At 46.4% G+C, this 21665-nt stretch overlaps 1 protein-coding gene across 1 annotated transcript in view; it reads right to left on the bottom strand.

The window, feature by feature from the left end:
* PRDM11 (PR/SET domain 11) overlaps window positions 1-21665 on the bottom strand; it is an 81588-nt gene that overhangs the window by 17545 nt on the left and 42378 nt on the right. The window contains 1 exon segment of the mRNA XM_030918755.1: window positions 6053-6120. Within this exon segment, the coding sequence (XP_030774615.1) occupies window positions 6053-6120 (68 nt within the window).

The following is a 21665-nucleotide window of genomic DNA, read 5'->3' as shown; positions in this document are numbered from 1 at the left end:
CCAGCACACCCGGGTTCAAGTCCTGCTTCTGAATCGAGCTTGGGGCCACCTTGGTTTTTAGAGCTTACTTTCTGCGTCGCAAGGAAGTTGAACTAAATGGTGTCCATGTTCTTTTCCAGTCCTAAACATCTGACTCTGTGAACCACCACCTGTCAGGAGCCCCAGCCAAACAGGAAGCGAGCGGATCCCGATGGCAGGGGGCCCGGGAAGGGGAGGCGCAAGGGAGTCTTTGCGAAGCACCTTCCCACGGGCTGAGCCACAGCCGCTTCCCTGGGGCCTCTGCTGCCTGGCTCCCACCACTCACGAGCCGGTCAGGCAGACGGCCTCTAGTGGGGACTGCAGCTGGCCGGGGACGGGGATGTGCAGAAGTGGAAAGGGGTGCAGCCCCTGCAGAGGCCTCGAGTACTCCCCCTTCTGCTGAGCCCCAACTAGAACTCCAGCCCCAAGGGACACCCGCCTCGGCCGCTGGGGCCCTGGCTTCAAAGTGCATGTGAGACACAGGAAGTAGAGAGGAAAGGCAGGGACAAGTACAGAGGGAGAAGAGGGGTGGGGAGCCGGTAGGGGAGCAGCCAGGAGGATGGAGAGGGAGCTGAGAGGCAGCCGTAGGGCAGGCAGAGAGAGGCAGCACACAGAGAAGGGGGGGCAGGCAGCATGGCTCAGGCAGGGGAGTAAGGAGAATAATAGAGGAACAAAGCAGTCAGGACCAGACACAGAAAGGAACTGATCTTTCCACGGCCCAGGCTTTCACAGCTTGGCTGCCTAGTCTCCAGCCCCCTCCCCCGCGCTGCTACACTTGGGCTTTCCTGGCTTCTCACTGTTCATGGAACGTGCCAAGCGTCTTCCTGATGCGGGGCCTCGTACATGCTGTTCTCTGCCTGTGCGCCTCCCCTCCCCTTCTCCGCGCCCCACGCTGCTGCCTGGCCTGGTTAACTCTTACCCTTCACATCCCAGTCCACTGGACTTCTTCAGGGAGCCTTCCCCAGCCCCCAGTGGCGCCAGTTTTCCCCACTCCTTAACTCTCAGACAGAGCTGCTACGTTACCCGCTGGGTCAAATGCAAAATGAAAACGTGGGGCCCCTGGCTCAAAAACTATGAAGAATGTCCAGATGGCGACAGCAGAGCCTGAAACCCCGTGGCCCCTGAGACTGTTCAGGTTGCATGCTCATGAAGTCAGCCCTGCTCTCAGGACCTCCTGGACTCCTGTGTCCTTCATCCCTTTGTTACCAGTTTACTCATGGAATTATTTAAGGTTGGTTTATTCCTAGGAGTCCAGGGTCTCCCCAAGAGCAGGGCCTGTGTGGGGTTTACACACAGCTATCTTCCCAGCTCCTAGCATGTCTCTGGCACAGAGATGCTCAGTAAATATTCTAGAATGAATGCACAAAAAGGGATGGAGAGGAGATGAGTGGAGGAAGGAGGGGAGGATGGAAAGAGTGGGCTGGACAGAGAGGGACAGGAGAGAACCAGAAGGAAAGTTGGTGGGAGACTGTGGAGTGTTGGTTGGGGGGCAGGCGGCCGGCCGGGCGGAGGGGGACTGGTGATACTCACAGCTGGTTGAAGGGCTGTCGGTGCCATCCAGTTCCGCCCTGGGGAAGCCGCACCCTGCATGGGCCGTGAGCAGCGCCGACTCGATGGCCCTCTCGTGGGCCGTGAGCACGATGGTGGGGGCCCGGCCCCCAGCCCCAGGGCCCGACAGGGACTGCTGCATGAAGGCCAGCTTGTCCTTGGTCCTCCGTTTCATGTCATCCCATCTGTGCTTAATGTCCTTGACGGAGCGGGGCACCTGGCTGACGGAGGTGATTTTCCGGGCTATGCCTTCCCAAATCTTGTCCCTGTCAGCATGGGACAGCCGCATGGTCTCCCTCCCAAAGAGCACTGCTTCGTGATGAGTCACCTCTGTGACAAGAATGTCCAGCTCCTCCTTGGAGAACTTGGGCTTCCTCTTACGCTCGGCCAGGTGTGCCACATTCCTTGGGTTGAATATCCCACAAAGCACAATTGGGTAAATGACCGTCAACGCAGGTGGTCCTCCTCCTTCCTAATTGCTGGCCCCCAGCTGGGGAGCCAGGAGGCATCTGGGGCAACCTGGCCCCCACCACACCCTCCTCCTACTGAGAGGTCCCTTCCACTACTCCTCGGAGGGGAGGGTGGAAAGAAGAGACGCGTTACATGGGAGGGAGCACTGAACTCAGAGTCGAAGGCCTTGGTTTCAGGGCCTGCTTTAGCTCTTACTAGCTGTGAGAGCTAGGGCAGTTCAAGTTCAACCTTTCACACTATACTCTCCCTGTCCAGAATAATAACCACAACCCTTCAGGGTTATTACTAAGGAGGGAAAAACATCATGATGTACGGGGCTTAAAATCTCTTAAAGGTAGTAATAAGGGATCTTATTGAAATTAGGATTAGACCATTGTCTCTATAAAGCAGTATTACCTACAGCCCTACAGCTGAATGAATGGCTCAGAAGAATACATAACCAGGGATACTATTTACACTGGGCTGCCATGGGATGGAGCAGTGACAATGCCATGATTAAGGTGTGGCCACAGAAAGCTGATTCTGCCCAGTGGCTCTCTTCCCCTACCCCTTCCCTATCCCAGTCAGTTCTCCAAGCCCCCACCTTTGCATATGTGCAGGAAAACAGGTTTCCTTCCCATGGGAGTGCTTTCTTCTGCTGTGGCTTTTTGGTAGAATTTGAGAAGCCCACGACTGTCCTGAGGGTGACAAGTTCCACTTTGGTGGACACCAGGGGGACCTGGGATTCCCCCTCAACTGAGCAGCCAGAGGCCCTGGGCAAGGGGCATAGCATGGCCCTTCCATTTCACTTGGCTCCTGCTCTGGCTTTGGAACTTGATTTCTCCACATCGTGGCTCTGTCACCCTTAACTAGTGATCAAAAGTTAAAAAATCCACCCAAGAGAGGACATGAGGGTATGGAGGAAAGCTCAGAGCGCATTCACTCCTTGGTTTCCTTCTGAAACCAAGAGGGGAAGGCCGGCGGCACCAACATCCTTTAGCCCTCACCTTCCTACTCATGCACCCAAAACACCAGGGCCCAGAAGATGGGAAGAAGGCTGGAGGCCTCATTACCCGGTCCAAGATGGTAGCAGGAACATGGGACTAGACCTGGGACTAGAGACTGAGTCTCCTTGGGCCAAGCCATGGGACTCATGTGAACCCAGTCTCCTTCTCCATAAAACTAGGGTGATAATTCTAGTGTCACTGCCCAGGGCTATCAGGAGGACTTAATGTGGGTTTCTCAATCTTGCCACTATTGGCAGTTGAGGTTAGATAATTTTTTGTTGGGGGGAAGGAGTGTCCTGTGTAATACAGGATTTTATCAACATCTTTGGCTTCTACCTGATAGCATCCAACCACCAAACATGTCTCCAGGCCTTGCCAAATGCCCCCGGGGCACAAAATAGTGCCCGGTTGAGAACTACCACAGACAGATCACCTAGCATAGGGCTTCATAAAGATAAGCTCAACATGACAGTACCCATTCCCCTCCTCCCCCACCATTAATTTTGTTAAGAAACTAACTGATTCCATTCAATCATCCCCAAGTAGTGCCATGACAGTGCAAGGGAAAGCATCTGCAAATCAGAAAGAGCTACACCACGGAAGCTGGACATGAAGGGGAAGGAGGATTCCCAGGATTAGCAGCTTTCCCCTCCAACACCAACAGGAGGGGTGTCTCCATGGCAACGAACTGCATCCCCAACCCCAACCTGCTCTTTGAGCCGTCATAAGATGAGAGCCCACCAGCTGTGACTACCCAGATGCCCTCTTGAATCAGGACAGGCTGGGAGCAGAACAAGACAGATACCATGCTAGCAAGTGGCAGTAGCAGAAACCCCCAAACCCCTGCTCACCAGTGCCCATCCAGGCCCAGGAAGCCGCACTTCACCTGGTCCCTTGTGCACAAGCAGGAAAAACACTGACCTAGGATTACAGAGCAAGGAGTTCAAATCCTGATTCTGCTACCCTGACTGTATGCTCTTGAGCAAGACCTTGCCCTGCCCTCAGTTTGACCACTGTGGCACGAAGATCTGTACAGAGCAGTGGTTCTCAATGCTAGCAGCACTTCAGAATCACTAGCTTTTAAAATACCAAGGCCCAGGGCCCATCCCCAGGCCCATTAAGTCACAATCTGTGGGGTGCCAGAGGATAGCTAAGTTAGTTCAGATGATAACTCCCCTTCTTTGGGGTTTTGGGAAGGCCTTGTCCCCAAGGGGAAGGATCACAGATGGGTGAAAGAGTGGAACAGATTCAGTTCTATGCGCAAATCTCCTGGCGCCTTAAAAGTAACAGCACAGAAAGCCGGATTCCCAAGTGGACACATGCATGCTATCCTCTGCTTGCCTGGAGCCAGGCTGCAGCCACAGGGAAGGCAGCACAGTGGCACAGGCCGGGGTTCCAAACTGTGCAGCTGCCCAACAGCCTGACTAGACACCACACCTCAGTGTCCCCAGACACAATTCTGGCTCCTTTGAAGGCCCATGTCAACGAACCCCTCCTCTTTCACCTGGGCCCCTGCAGCACATTTGTGCCTCGGTGCAACAACTCCACTGGAAAGTCATCTCTGTGGTGGGAGGTGTAAGCCTGGGAAGGGCCAGCGGGGGTGGAGCATGGGGTGTGGTGGGGCAGGACTGGGTGATCTACCCCAGTTCAGAGTCTGACTTGAACTAGGTGCTCGGTACACAGGTGATGAACTGTAAGTGCTCAGCTGACCTGGACCCTGTGGCAGTGAGAAGAGAAGGCAGTCGCGGATGTCAAGCCACCTCCCTGGGGCCACTTTCAGGGCAGTGTCTGATCAGTGCAAGGAGGTTGGGAGCAGTGGGTGCTATTCTCCACACCACAAGGCAGGAGGCCCGCTCATCTCTGGAGCCTCTGTTCTGTACCCATCAAATGGCAATGAGAACACCTGCCCCAACCCATAAGAGGGCAAATGCTAAAGTACTCTGGGAGGTGTGAACTGCTGCTCAGCCGCTCAGGGCGCTCTGATAGGAGTACAGGTGGGCAGTGGAGCCACTAGGAAGGGCACAGGAGCCCTCATCACACATTTCTCGCCTCAAACCTGTTTCTCCTCATTTGCTCAGAAAGTCTCCGAGTTTAAGACAGCACACTCCTTCTTAAGAAGTTGCCCTCTCTCCAAGCACAATCCCACCACCAGCCTCAAGGCCCCACGGGTCACAGAACTGTGCACATGCCAGCAGAGGGCCCCAGGTCCATGGTGTGGCTGTGCTCCTGACTCCAGACATCTGAGGCTTCCTTCCCCTCCCACCCAGATCCAAATCCCCAGTCAGTGCTCCTAGGTCCCAGAGAGAAGCCACCAAGCAGGCAACAAGGCAGGTCAGATCTCCCACCCCTGTCCACAAACCCCACCAGGCAGCGCCCCTTGCACACGGCACAGACCATCAGCATCACACTGGGCCTGTGGTTCTAGGCTCAGTTCAGTCATCCCTGGGTGACCCTGGGCCAGTCTCCTGCCTCCTCTGGCTGGCATTTAAGGAATCTTCTGGTGCAAACTTCTGTCACAAACACAGAAACAGCGTAAAGCTGACGCTTCAAAGTACTCAAACTTAGGCAGCAACACTGCCAAAAACTGAGCTGAAGACTTTGTCAGAGCCCTTTCTTCCATGGAGGCTGTTTAAACAACTGCTGGGACTGCACTGGGACGATTTCTAACACCACCACTGCAGGAGCCTGCTCTGAGAAGGTGTCACAGTCCTAGGTGGGGGACATTCTCCTCCTCCTCCCTAGGAATGCTGCCAGAAGCCTGGGGCCCAGGTCCTCCAGACACACTGGCTAGTGATCACCCCGAGGGGTCCCTGCATCCCAACAGCCTGGCCACATGCCATCCTCTAGAGCCCCCTGATGGAGGCCTAGGGGAAAAGGTGAGTCCTTCAGAGCTAGATGCATCCCAAACCCTGCAAACAGCAGCCTCCAGAAGTCTCCACCACTGGAGCTCCCATAGGCCCAACACACTCCCTTGTCCCCTTTCCAGAGGCCAGGCAAGACCCCCAGGACATCAGCAGAGCAGGGCTCACCTCATCCAGTTGGCTTTGGTCTCGTCTGAGCCATCTATGGACTTATAGCGGTTGTTCTTGTCCACAATCTGGAAGAAAGAGAAAGAGTCTAGGATGGGCCATTCTAGAGGGGTTCTCATGTCCCTGGGCTCCTTCCCAACCAGGGCCCAGGGCCTGGCCCCACCTGCTCCCTCCCCCTCCCCCTGAAATGTCACCACTGCTACAGAACTGAAATGCAGGCTGGGTTCAGAATCCCTGCTACCTTCTCTCCACCCATTCCCATTCTTCTAGGGACACTGGGGATCCTATTCTCCTAGACCCACAAAGCCCTTCACAGGTGTTTTGAATTCCTGGGAGATGGGAAGCAGATGGAACCATCGCTCTCCTCTGTCTTGATGGAATACACAGCAACATGGCTGACAAGGGGCCTTTCCACTGGCGTTGCTTTGCAACCTCAAAGGCTAAACCAATCCTTCTCTCTTTACAGTTTCTGTGGGAGACAGAGGCCACTGCTGGATGACTGAACATATGTGATTTGAGAGGGTTCCTCCTCTCCCTAACCTCTAAATGTTCAAAAGCCTCAGGGTTTGAAGCTGGGCTGGTTTCTCTTTTATTTCATCATCACTCTTTAATCAGAGTTCAGCTGGGTATGAAATTCTAGGCTAAGTTTTATTTTCTTTCAGCACTCTGAAGATTGCTAAAAAGACTGCCATTGGCACAAAAGCAACAGCTGTCAGTCTAATGTTGTTCTTTTGTGGATAATCTGTCTGTGGTAAATTTTAAGACTTTCCTTTTACTCTTGATTTTCTGCAGTTTTGCTATATGGTTTTAAAGTGAAGATTTACTTTCCTGAAATTCTCCTTATTACTTGATGAACACCTTCCAACTTCAAGACTCATATCTTTTTCAATTCTGGAAAATTCTCAGTCATTAGGCTTTTGAGTACAGCTTCTCAGTCATTTTCTCCATTCTCTTTCAGTAAAACTTCTGTTAAACATGTATGGCAAAAAAAAATTAGCCAGGTGTGGTGGCTGGTGCCTGTAGTCCCAGCTACTTGGGAGGCTGAGGCAGGAGAATGACGTGACCCCAGGAGGCAGAGCTTGCAGTGAGCAGAGATGGTGCCACTGCACTCCAGCCTGGGTGACAGAGCAAGACTCTGTCTCAAAACAAAATAAAACAAAAACAAAAACAAACAAACAAAAAAACATGTATGGGAGTAGCTCAATATATCCTCCATGTCTTTTAACTACTCTTCCATATTTTTCTCTTTATTATTCTGGGCACTCTCTGGAAAAATTTCTCAGAACTCTCTTCCAGTCCACTAATTATCTCTTCGACTATGTCTAATCCAGGGTTTCTCTCATCTACTGAGGTTTTTCCAGCTTTCTTTGTTTTCTTTTTTAATGAGTACCTTTATTTTGATGAATATTTTTCATTCCCATAATTTTGAATTAATTTTTTTCAGGTCCACACTTTTATACATCCTGCCTCTTTCTCTTTCATAATGACATGTTCCTTCTTTTTCCTTTCTAACAGCTTTATTGAGGCATCATTGACATATAATGTACAACTTGATAAGTTTTGACACATGAGCTAGATCAGGGTTGGTTCCCTGAAGACTTGGTGAAGCAGAGCCTGGGGGAACTCCTGGGAGATGGGAAACAGATGGATGGTCACCATGCCTAGACTCCTACCTAACCTGGTGCCATTCATAAGCCTCCATTGTTCTCTTCAAAGCAGCAGAGAAGCCCTTTATCAATGTGAATCAGATCATGTCCCACACCAGCTCAAAATGGCATCCACTGCACTTACAATAAAACTCATATTTATGGTCACAGCCTTCATATCCCACAGGCCTGCCCCCCAACTTACCCTGGGCCTCTCACTCCCTTTTCACTTTTCTGCAGCCTTAATGCCCTGAGGGTGAGCCTTAACATTGGTCGGTTCCACCGCCTAGAGCCTCTTTTGTCTACCCTTAAAAATGACAATAATCATGAAATATTTCAAGCATTCAGAAATTATAAAGAATGCAGCTGACAACCCTGTGCCCATCAGCTAAAGCCAACAAAAATTAACACGAGTTATATTTGTCTCAGGCCTCTCTCTCCTTTTGCTTCAAGAAAATGCTGAGATGCAGTGGAAGACCCTCCCTGCCTCCAACTTCTTCTCTTTCCCGTGCTCCCTGCAAGAGTAACCACAATCCTGGAGATGGTGGGAAGCCTTCCCATTTTTATGACACAAGGACTTTTCAAAGAGCAACATACAGGACTGTTTGCATGTGTGTAAAGTTTACAGAAATGGCACCCAAGTGAACATATTGTTTTTCAATTTTTTCCCACTAAGCTTTGAATATGTGGTCCCTTCTTAGCTTTTGGGTCTCAGATTATGTGAGCTCCACAGAAGAAGCCTTCCCTAGCCTTGACCCTAAAGGAAGTTCTTCCTGACCTCACCTCAACCTCCATATCCCTGGCCTATCATGGCATTATCTCTGCTACATCATCCTGTAACTTCCCTTAAGAGCACTAATTGCAGTGAGCATTTTGTTGATATCTACTTGTTGATTTGATAACTGACTGCTTCTCTGGCTAGACTGTAAACCAATGAGTGCAAAGCACGTGGCTGCCCTGATCACAATGGTGGTCCTGGTTCCTAACACAGGGAGGGCATGGCACATGGTGGAATACTGATTGAATGAAAGAATGATTGGATGAAGAACCTTTTAAGTAAAAGGCAAGTAAAGGGGAAAAAATTGGCTAAGTGTGATGCTCATACATGTATTCCCATCACTTTGGGAGGCTGAGATCAGAGAACTGCTTGAGGCCAGGAGTTTGAGACAAGCCTGGGCAACATAGCAAGACCCTGTCTCTACAAAGAATTTTTTTAAAAATTAGCCAGGTGTGGTAGTGCACGCCTGTGGTCCCAGATACTCAGGAGGCTGAGGCAGGAGGATTGCTTAAGCCCAACAGTTTGAGGCTGCAGTAACCCATGACTGTGCCACTGTACACAAGCCTGGGTGACAAAGCAAGATCCTGTTTCTAAAAGAAAAGAAAAGGAGAAAGAAAGAAGGAAAGAAGGAGGGAAGGAAATAAGAAAGGAAGGAAGGCAGGCAGGAATAAAGAAGAAAAAATTAAAAAATGTTAAGATTTTAGTAAAAATGAAATGAGTTCTATGCCGGAGCCAGCTTATACTCACTGGGAGCCAACTGTTAAATTTTCAGGAATTTTGTGAACCAGCTGTTAAACACAGTCATTACTGAAAAACTAAATGATATAAACTTACAATTCAATAAATGATATATTTTTAAAAGGCAATAAATACTCAAAACTTAACCACTTCCCGATTATTTTACTACATTTGACTGATGATTTTCTATGCTCTTGAGGGTACTGGCCTCTACTGTAGCTGCAGAGTAGAAATACCATACAATAGTTGCAATTGCATATTTCTTCCCAATTGCACATTCACTGATTTCATGCTAGAAGTTTGAAATCAGCCATGGGGGGAGCATTTACACCATGGAAATTGGCACATAGCCTCACCATCACCATCACCATCACCATCAGTTGTAAACATCTACCAGCACACCACTATGCATGTTTACATGAGCATACAAAGTCTAGGAGATACATATCAAAATCTCAACTCTTGTTACGCTAGAGGGGAGGAAAGAGGGAAGCAGGGATGCTTTTACTTAATTTGTCTATGAGACTATACTGCCTTTGTGTTTTAAAAATCTCAGAAAACTAAAAAGAGAAGACATGCAACTCAGGCTTCCCCTTCCATGGCAGTCTCCCCAAGTGATGCTCAGTCTGCAGGGACCCTCCCCTGGAGTCTCAGAGAACCCTGGATTTTATCATAACACTACTCCCTCTTCATTATCATTTCTGATTGCTCCCCTGTCTCCTGGGGGAAAAGAGAAGCATCTCTAGTTCCTACAGCCAGTAGTAGGAGCACATGGAGGGTAGTAAGAGCCATGGAGCCAGAGGAATTGGCTAGAATTTCAGCTTCACCGCACACAAGCTGAATGGCCTTGGACAGATATTTGCTGACCATGCCTCAGTTTCCTCATCTACAAAACTGGATAAAAACCAACCTTGTAGCACTGCTGTCATAAGTGTAAGACACTCAGTGAATGGTCACTGTTAGCGTTGTGATCATAATTGAGATTATTAAGAGTTCAAATATTAGTTATTACTAATTTGGGGTGGTGGGAGGCCTGTGCGTCAACACCGAGTTGTAATCAGTCTTGGCCGTTTCATCTGGACAGAGAGGCCTGGGTGAGGGTTGTGAAGGACATAGGAACTGCCTGAGACCTCTGTCTGCTGGATTCAGGTCTAGAGCTTTTCTGAGTTTTGGCTTATCTTTCCCACCAATCAGGATTTTCTCAAATCAAGCATTTATTCACTCATTCATTCATTCATTCAACCAACAAACATCATGGAGGGAGTGGGCACAGTGACAGGCTCTGGGGATAAAATGTTGACCCAGGCAGAGAGTGTCTTTGTTCTTAGAAAGCTCACAGCCTAGCTGTGAGAGGTCAGAAGAGAGGTCACTGTGATATGGCATGGCCAGTACCATGGTGGGGAATTATGTGGGATTATGGGATCTCTGAGCTGGAGCCCTGGACCTGGGAAACTATTGAGGACCTTTTCTGGGGACGTGGAATCTAAGCTGAGATCTTAGAGAAGAGAGAGATGGTGCCCTAGGCAGAGGGTGCAGGGCAGGCAGGATCTCGCAGGGCCTGTGGACCACCTTATATGCCACTGATGAGCCCAGGCCACCCTGAGTAGAGATCAGGCTGTGGGCTTCCAGTCCTGGGACTGACATGGGTCCAGGAGTGACAGCAGGGCCAGATGTTCAGGACCAGCCCCCAGAATACTGGTCTCCTAGTGTCTTCCCTTGCCTTTTCCCTCAAGGTCAACTCCTTGGTCCCTCTGAATTCAGTACTTTGGACCAGCCCAGAAACTCTGAGCATTGTGATATAAGGCCTTTGATAACCTGGCACCAGGCTGATAACCTGGGGAACCTGCACGGTGAGAGGCTCCCTTAGCCTGGAGAAGAAGAGGCCTGAGAAAGCAGAGCCATCATCATCAGATGTGGGAAGGACAACCATGTCGTGGGGACAGGATGGTTAGAACCCGCATGTATCTAGAGGGACGTAGGCCTGAACTCAGCACAAAAAGTGATGGTCTAACATGCAGAAGAGTTCTAAGATAGGACAAGCACCCTGTGAGGTGGTGAGCTTCTTGTTACTGTGAGTGTTCAACCAGGGGATGATTTGCTAGTAGGGAGGCTGAAAAAAGGACTTCCTCACTCAGTGGAAATCTGACCTAAATGACCTCAAAGTTCTGTCTAAAATGAAGATTGAGGGATGCTCAGAAAAGTAACATAAAAGCATGGAGTTTGACTCCCTGGGCCAAGCATGGTCCAGGTGGATCCACATGCTATTTCAGACCATGGTAATAATTAATAAAGAAAAATAAAAACAAAACCTCATTAACAGCTACCCTCATGGAGTACCTTCACTATGTCAAGTATTGATAAACTATTAATTTTCACAGCTACTATGATTATCCTCCTTTTACAGATTGGAAAACTGAGGCTGAGGGCTGTTGGTAACTTGCCTGAGACCACAAAGGAATTTTCCACGAGAAGCTGGAGTTTAAACTTGGGTTTCTGACAGTACAGTCCATGCTCTAACCACTTTGTAGAACAATGGATGTTAGCCCCAAGATTTTCCTAATGACTCCATTAACCACCCTCAACCATTCCTGAAACTCAGAATCAACCAGGACTCTTCTGGGCCCCTCTTTGAGCTACCAGTTTTGCCTCTGAGCAACTCTGCTATCTGCGGGTTGGCCTTTTAATAGGGAAGAATGCTCCGCTTTGCAACAGAACGTCTGCCTGCCCCAATTGAAGATTCACTGTTGGGTGCCTCTATTTTTTTTTTTTTTTTTTTTGAGACAGAGTCTTGCTCTGCCACCCAGGCTGGAGTGCAGTGGCCGGATCTCAGCTCACTGCAAGCTCCGCCTCCCGGGTTTATGCCATTCTTTTGCCTCAGCCTCCCGAGTAGCTGGGACTACAGGCGCCCGCCTCATCGCCCGGCTAGTTTTTTGTATTTTTAAGTAGAGACGGGGTTTCACCGTATTAGCCAGGATGGTCTCGATCTCCTGACCTCGTGATCCGCCCGTCTCGGCCTCCCAAAGTGCTGGGATTACAGGCTTGAGCCACCGCGCCCGGCCTAGGGTGCCTCTAAATGGTGTCATGACCAGATGCTGCAGAGATGGATTTTCAAAAACCTGGTTTGTTTTCAACTTTCCAGGAATTCACTGAATCCATAAAGCATTCTTAATTCTCAATCCTGCATTTCTTCATAGAGCAAAGTAGTTACAAAAATGACTGGTGAAGCCATTCACAGTTGATGAAGCACTTTGGCATACCTCAAATGCTCCTCCCCCAAGCCCCAGGAAGCAGATGGCATCACCTCTTTTCTCTAGCTACTCCCCAACTCAGCCAACTGAAGACCTGAGAGATAACCTGAACTTGAACTTGAACTCTGGCCTCTGCTATGGCCACAGACATGGAGTGAAGAATACTCAAGCTAGACGAGGGCATCTGAGATTATCCAGGCACTAGGTTTCTAACCTGGTGTCTGGGGAAGGGGGCATCCCTTAAAATGTGTGCATTTTGTGAACATTGGCACATGAGTATAACTTCCTAGGTGAATCAAGAAAGCTCAATAACCATGATTTAAACCATCTTCCCTAATTTAACTGATAAGGAAATGAGAACTTCCTTTTATTAATCCAAACTTCCTTTTATTAATTATTATTATACTTTAAATTCTAGGGTACATATGCACAACGTGCAGGTTTGTTACATATGTATACATGTGCCATGATGGTGTGCTGCACCAGTTAACTCGTCATTTACATTAGGTATATCCCCTAATGCTATCCCTCCCTCCTCCCCTCACCCCACGACAGGCCTCGGTGTGTGATGTTCCCCACCCTGTGTTCAAGTGTTCTCATTGTTCAATTCCCACCTATAAGTGAGAACATGCGGTGTCTGGTTTTCTGTCCTTGCGATAGTTTGCTCAGAATGATGGTTTCCAGTTTCATCCATGTCCCTAAAAAGGACATGAACTCATCCTTTCTTCAAATTTCTTTTCTGTTTAGACCACTTTATTGAGGTATGACTGGCATACAAAAAGCTGTATGTATCTAACATATCTAACTTGATGAGTTTGGAAATAAGTGTACACCTGTCAAACCATCACCACAAACTATGATATAAACATATCCATTACCTCCAAAAGATTCCTCTGCTCTTATTATTATTATTATTATTATAATACTTAACATAAGATCTACCCTTTTAGCAAATTTTGAAGTATGCAATACAGTAAACTATAGGCTCTATGCTGTACGGTAGATCTCTGGGACTTACTCATCTTGCATAACTGAAACTTTATACCCTTGGACCAATACCTCCCTATTTCCTCTTTCCCAGCCGCTAGAAACCACCATTCTGCTATCTCTATGAATTTGACTATTTCAGATTCCTCCTATAAGTGGTATCAGGTAGCATTTGTCCTGTGTCTGGCTTATTTCACTTAACATAACATCCTCCAGGTTTACCCATGTTGTTGCAAATGGCAGAATTTCCTTCTTTTTAATGCTTAAAATGACTCTGGAGACCTGGTTAATGAGGCATGTTGACAAACAATCCTAAATTCCACATCCAGGTTTTATATACTTTGATTTCACCTCCCACCCTCAACCATTCCTGAAACCCACCTGACGATAACTGTAGATACTAAAGCTGGCTGTGATCTGCTCATCACATGCTAAGTACCAGGCATGCAACAAGCATTAGTATTTACAACAACTCATAGGGGTGTGTTCCATTAGACTGTGCATCCTCATTTTATGGATAAAACCACTTGAGCTGCGAGAGAACAGGTGAGCAGCCCAAAGACACATTTCTCGCAAGTTGTAGAGCCAGGATTGGAATCCAGGAACAGAGCCTATAACCAACTCAGACAGCTCTTCCCTTCACAAGTCCCTCTTTTCTGCCTGTAAAAGGTGCCAGGACTATGGACTAGTCTCAGGACCAACCACTGCTACCCTGACCACACACAGCCTTGCTCTCCTTGGTAAGGAGGCAGGCTCCTGGTGAAAGGCAGCAGCATTCTGAGTATCAGTTTGGGCCCTTGAGGAAGAACTAGAGAAGCAGCTGTCAAGCAGACTGGCCTGAATTCCATCTCTTAGTTATGCCTTTTTATGAATGGTCTTGGGCAAGGGTGAGAGAGAGATCTGGGAGTATCTGGATCAGGAGTTTGCTGCCTCTCTAGGGGGCAGCAAAAATGTAAACTGGAATGAGCCAGAGAGAAATCAGATAGAAACACACTTTAAGTATCATGCTGCAGATTGGAAGAGTCTTCCAAGTTAACCTGGCAGAAGAACGTAATTAACAGGGCTGACATGAAAGGCACCCCATGGAGCTGTTGAGTACACAACCTGCACATCTATCACGGGTAGCTCTCCCCAAATAACCACTGAAATGAATAAGAGATAGAAAAAAAGCAGAGCAAAACTCTAATGCTTCACAATAAGGTATCACTTCACATCCACTAGGATGGGCTAGAATAAAAAAGTCAGAGAAAAACAAGGGTTGACAAGAATATGGATAAATCAGAGCCCTCATATACAATTGGTGGGAAAGCAAAATTGATCAGCTGCTTTGGAAAACAGGCTGGCAGGTCTTCAAATGATGAAACCTTGAGTTACTATTCCACTCCTAGGTATTATGCCTGAAAGAAATAAAAACACGTGCCCGCATGGAAACTTGTACACAAATGTTTATAGCAGCATTATTCATAACAGCCAAAAGGCAGAGACTGCCATCAATGGATGAAGAGATCAACAAGATACGGAACATTATTAGGCCATAAAAGGGAATGATATGGCCTGGTGTGGTGTCTCATGCCTGTAACCCCAGCACTTTGGGAGACTGAGGTGGGCGGATCACTTGAGGCTAGGAGTTCAAGACCAGGCTGGCCAACATGCAAAACCTCGTCTCTACTAAAATAAAAAAAATTAAAATAATAATAATAATAATAAGCTGGGCATAGTGGTGCACACCTGTAATCTCAGCTACTTGGGAGGCTGAGGCAGGAGTATCACTTGAACCTGGGAGGCAGAGGCTGTAGTGAGCCAAGATCAAGCTACTGCATTCTAGACTGGGTGACACGGAGAGAAGCTGTCTCAGAAAAAAAATGGTGGGGCGGGGGTGGGGGGGAATGATACATGCTGCCACACAGATGAACCTTGAAAACATGAAGCGAAGTGAAAGAATCTTGTCACAAAGACCACATACGATATAATCTCATGTATGTGAAAGGCCAGAATAGAAAAATCTATAGGGTCAGAAAGTAGATTGGTGGTTACCTAGGGATGGGTGGGGGTGAGGGGTTGAAGATGTGGGTTAAGGGGATTGGAAGAGGAGAATGACAGCCAGAGGATACAGGATTTGATGAAATTGACTGTGATGATAGTTGCACACATCTGTGAATATAGTCAAAATCATTGAATCATACATTTTAAATGGGTGAATTATGTAGTATGTGAATTATATCTCAATAAAGCTGTTAAAAAATAAAATCTGCCAAAGGTTCATTGTTATCAATCAAACAAGGAGAAGGGAACGATCTTATGTCCTACATATCCTATGCTTGAACACTGATCCCTAAAGAAACAGGTTTCCATGTGAGTGGGAAGACCAGCAATGGGATGCCAGGAAGGCATTCTAGATATTAACATCTGAGGCCTGGATATGATAAATTGGAGATCTAGTTAAAAGTCCTGACCCCATAAATGACCTGTATAACCTTAGATAAGCAACATGGCCTTTTAAGGTTCAGTTTCCCAATCTTTAAAAAGAAGATAATAACTATCCCACAGTACTGTTATGAGATATACAAGTCATTTAGTACTCAGTGAGCAGCAGCTATCATTGCTGCTACTATTATTGTTGTTATTGTTGCTCATCAACCCTAACTAGCATCTTCTGAGGACCCACTGGGGTTTGGAGTGCTGAATTAGGTTCAGAGAGCATAGTTCAACAAGACCTCTCCTTGGGGAATTTTCAAACACCAAGAAACCCCAAATCCTCTGTGGCAAAGCCAGAAAGTTTACTAAACATTAGTGTCTCTCAAACTAGGTCTTTGGATATAGTCTCAGGATCTGAATGTTCTCTCTAAGAATTTTTAATTCCATGTTTTCATTTTAAAAAATCAATATGCGGGAATCCTCATGAGATTTCTGCACCCGCAAGAGGACTGAATTTATGGCTGAGGTGGCATCCGTGTCAGATTGAATCCCTGGCCCCAGCTCTTCAGCCATCCCTATCACCTTTTGCCACATGATTCTGAACTAGACTGTTTAACAGGCATCCTGCATTTCTTTGCTCCTTCACCTTATGTGCAACCATGAAATTGATGTGGCCAATGAGATATTAGCAAACATGATATAAGCAAAGTCTCGAAATGTAGAAAAGCTTCCCCAGGGAGCCCCTGCTCCTTCAGCTGGGGCCCAGAGCAGACATGATCCCAGTGTCTGGAGCAGACCTGGCTCCAGAGAGAGGAGCCAAGCTCCCCCAGCAACTGGAGGCTGGGCAGCCCAGCAAGCCCAGCTACATCAGCCAAACTGCAGCCAATCAGCAGATACACAAGTAGAAATGAGGAACTGCAGCTGACCAGCCCATACATGAGCTAGAGTAAATGATTGTTGTTCTATGTCAGGGCTCAGCAAACTATGGCCTGCAGGCTAATTCCAGCCCACCACCTGTTTCTGCATGGCCCACCAGGCTAAGAATGATTTTCAAGTGGTTGAAAATAAATCAAGAGAAAAACAATATTTCATGATGTGAAAATTATATGGAACTCACACTTCAGTATATATAAATAAACTTTTATTGGAACATGGCACACCTATGGCTGCCTTTGCACTATGATGGCAGAATTGAGTCAATGAGACAGACACTGTATAGCCTGCAAAACCTAAAATATTCACTACCTAGCCCTTTACTGAAAATGCTTGCTGACCCTTGTTCTATGCCCACTGGATTTTGAGGTAGCTTGTTTTAACCCAACAGTTGACCATACAACCCCAATTATGACTACTTGCTATGAGCCAACAAAAAAAGAACAGATATAAACTTAACATGTAAATGTTGCACTCTGGCAAAGAAAAGGCCAAGACACATCATGGCAGTTGCAATAACAAAAGATAGATGGGTATGATGGCACACTCCTGTGATCCCAGCTACTCTGGAGGCTGAGGCAGGAGGATGGCTTGAGCCCAGGAGTTTGAGGTTATAGTAAGCTATGATCTTGCCATTGCACTCAGCCTGGGCAATAGAGTAAGTTCCCACTTCTAAATACATACATACATATATACATACATACATACAAGATTTCCCAGTGTTTCAAATAGAGACAAACAGTAGGAAAGTAAAGATATCACACTGCACACAAAAGTACAGGCATTCCAAACTCCAAAGACTCTTGCTGTGTCTCAGTAATCACTATGATATTCGCCTTACAAATAGCAATTTTGTTTCAGTGACACGTCATCAACCATCCCATTAGAATGATTTTGTTAATGTGTATTATGTTGACGTTTTTGTAGTTCATTCTATATGTGTAAACTTGTTTTGGCTTTACAGTTGTTTAAACGTTATAAGTACAAGATACTTTGTGTTTACCAAGTTGTATGTTTATACCTTTTTAAGTACATTAAAATGAAATTAATGTAACATTAAGACTCCAGGAACATTAAAAATCACCTGAACTTAACACTGTTCAGGTGTGAGAAACACAGCTACAGTAGAATGGACTGGAGAGCCAAGAAATAGAGGAGGTCAGGTTAGGAGCTGGTCTGTATTGGAAATGTTATACAGGTTCAGAATAATTTTTCATGTTCTACTTTTGCTCTGATACAATAGATTTACAGACTTGGCTCCAGCTAGAACTGGTTCACGAGCATATTACATTTTCCTGGGGAAATCTTTGGTTTGGTTTGTGATTCAATAACTAAACTACCAGCATTTATAAAACAGCTACACAAGCTGAGCCCATTTAATGCTTCTGATATTCAGAATCTTCGGATTGAGGTATTCATTTTTACTCCTGGAAAAGCTGATATTGAATCAATCGTGTTTTATGATCCATTGCATCTGAGAACACAAGAAAAGTGACTTTTACTTTAGTCTCATCTTCCACTTTTCCTTCTAAGCACACTCGGTACCTCTGTTATACCCTAATATTAATACCATCCCCACCTGACTGTTACGTATGTGCCCCAGGGCCTTTGTAAATTCTATGACCACTGCTATGCTGCGTTCCCTCAGTTTCTGACATGGTAGGACAGTTGCATCAACTCATCCATCCCTCCCTCAAAATCTAGTTTGGCTAATGAGAACACATGGACACAGGGAGGGGAACATCACACATGGGGAACTGTTGGGGGATAGGAGGTGAGGGGAGGGAGAGCATTAGGACAAATACCTAATGCATGGGAGGTTTAAAACCTAGATGATGGGTTGATAGGTACAGCAAACCACCATGGCACATGTATACCTATGTAATAAACCTGCAGGTTCTGTATCCCAGAACTCAAAGTAAAATAAAATAATAATAATAGCAATAATAATGATAAAACCTAGTTCAGCTTAGAAACAAGGACACCCCAGTAGCAACTGCACACCTACCATTCAGAGATTTGGGCTCCTAAACACCGTTTCCCAAAAAGGAATCACAGCTCCTACGAGAGACAGTGGGAATATCTTTTTGTGCCAGAAAGTAAGGAAACAGTGCTAAAATAATGATGGGGATGTGTCGAAAGAACAAGGATCCACTTTGAAAGCGTCCCCACTGGTCAAATCTAGGGCAATTTAAACATCAAAATGAATAATGACAGACATGGACTCCAACACATTAAATAAAAAAAGAATTCATGTTCAAACGAATAGCTAAAAATAGCTTTAAATGAGGATTGAGTGGGGGTGAAGGTTGAGCACTATTTTTTTTAAACAGAAGAATGTCAATAAATGTAGAAGAGAAAAAATAGAAAAATCATTTTAACCATGAATAATTGATACAGGCAAGACTCATCAATAGTTGTTAAAACCATTGAGTAAAAGACAAGACAGACTGCCACCAGGTGCCTCCTGATGGCAGGCTGTGAGAAAGACCTAATACTGCCTGTGCCAAAAAGCTGTAATCTGAATCCACCATGAAGAAACAATCAGACAAATCTAAACTGTAGAGCATTATGCAAACAACTAGCCTGAACTTTTCAAAAGTATCAATATCATAAAGAGAAAAAACAATACAGGGGAGACTTTTCTCGAATAAAGGAGACTAATGAAATGTGACAATTAAATGCAATGTGTGATACCTGCACGGGTCCTGGATGGGGAAAAAACCACAAAGAATGTTACTAATGGCAGTTGGGGAAATCTGAATATGAACTATAGCTGAGGCAGTATTGTATCCATGCTAAATTTCTTGGGTGGAATCATTATATGGTGGCTAAATAGCTCAGGGGTCAGCCAACTATGGCTGTAGGTCAAATCCAGCCCCCACTGTCTGTTTTTATACAGCCTGCAAACTAAGAATGGTGTTACCTTTTTTTATGACTAAAAAATGTGTTTTAATGTAATTTCATTTCTATAACTTTCAAATTTCATTTGAAATAATATGAAATTCAAATTTCAGTGTTCACATAGAGTTTTATTGAAACATAGCAACACCCATTCATTCACGTATCATCTATGACTGCTTTTGCAGTACAATGGCAGAGTGGAGTAGTTATGACGGACGCTGCACAGTCCATAAAGCCTAAAGTATTTACCAGGTAGCCTTTAAAAAAAAATGTTTGTTCACCCTGGTATAGAAGAACACCTTGCTCTTAGGAATTTGGCTGAAGTGTTTAGAGGTAAAGTAGCATGATGTCTCTGTAACTATATCTCAAACAGTTCAGAAAAAAAAAAAAAAAAAGAACATGTGGCTGGGTGCAGTGGCTCATGCCTGTAATCCTACCACTTTGGGCAGCTGAGGTGGGCAGATTGTCTGAGCTCAGGAGTTCGTGACCAGCCTGGGCAACACGGTGAAACACCATCTCTACTAAAATACAAAAAATTAACCAGGCGTGGTGGTGTGTGCCTGTAGTCCCAGCTACTTGGGAGGCCAGGGCAGTAAAATTGCTTGAACCTGGGAGGTGGAGGCTGTAGTGAGCCGAGATCACACCACTGCACTCCAGCCTGGGTGACAGAGTGAGACTCCATCTCAAAGAAAAAAAGAAAGAAAAAAAGTGTGTGTATGTGTGTGTGTGTGTGTAGAGACAGAGATAAAGCAATGGGTATAAAGTGTTAGCAACAGGTGAATCTAGAGGCAGGTATGAGGGTATTCATTACACTATTCTTGCAACTTTTCAACCGAGTTTACAGCTTTCATAATAAAGAGTAGAAATTGCCGGGCGTGGTGGCTCAAGCCTGTAATCCCAGCACTTTGGGAGGCCGAGACGGGCGGATCATGAGGTCAGGAGATCGAGACCATCCTGGCTAACACGGTGAAACCCCGTCTCTACTAAAAAATACAAAAAACTAGCCAGGCGAGGTGGCGGGCGCCTGTAGTCCCAGCTACTCGGTAGGCTGAGGCAGGAGAATGGCGTAAACCCGGGAGGCAGAGCTTCCAGTGAGCTGAGATCCGGCCACTGCACTCCAGCCTGGGCGACAGAGCGAGACTCCGTCTCAAAAAGAAAAAAAAAAAGAGTAGAAATTAACAAGCAAGCATGAAAAGCACCTGCTCATGCATGCTCACACACTGCACACCTACCCTGTCTCAAATGCCCCTTTTCTTTCTTCTTGGACAAACCTGTTACTCCTCACTTCTCTGAGCGTCCCTAAACTTGGTAACACCTGCCTGTCCCCACCACATGTCATGGCACTGCAACTGTCTGCTTATTTCATCTAGCCAAGCACTCAGGGTCTCTCAGATGCTATTCTGGAGGATGTGCCATGAGCTCTGGCACATCCAATTTCAAGTCTTAAAAGAAATCGTCACTTTACTATAAAAGCTGAAATGGGAAACACTAAAACACCATTTCACATCTGCTTCTCCCCAGAATGGTAACAGCCTGGCAGGTGGGGAGGGTGCCTGGCATGAAGTGGACAATTCCATCACATAGTGTCCTCTTTATCAGTGCCCAGAAGGGCGGACCTTCTCAGGAGCTCCCTGGTCCTTTTCACATTATGGACAGAATGTACCAGCTACTCTCCCAGTGGCTGCCAGATTTGGAGCCTGTATAGCTAAAAGTGCAGATAGAGGTCATTATAGTATGCATTTTCAGCTTCATTCCTGGTTCCATTTAGGGTCTCCACCCTTCTTTTTCTTTCTTCTTTCTCTCTCCCAGTTTTAATATGCTATTGTGGTATATTTTATGTATACTGCTAGGCTACCCTAAATCCCTTCTGGAACAAGCAACCATCTGAGTGAAAAACTTACATAGCAACCCAGTGCTGGCAGCCGGGTGCAGTGGCTCAAGCCTATAATCCCAGCAATTTGGGA

Source organism: Rhinopithecus roxellana, chromosome 15, assembly GCF_007565055.1.
Source record: "Rhinopithecus roxellana isolate Shanxi Qingling chromosome 15, ASM756505v1, whole genome shotgun sequence".
Classification (NCBI taxonomy): Eukaryota; Metazoa; Chordata; class Mammalia; order Primates; family Cercopithecidae; genus Rhinopithecus; species Rhinopithecus roxellana.
Note: the sequence above shows the minus strand (reverse complement) of the source record. Positions and strands in the feature narration are given on the sequence as shown.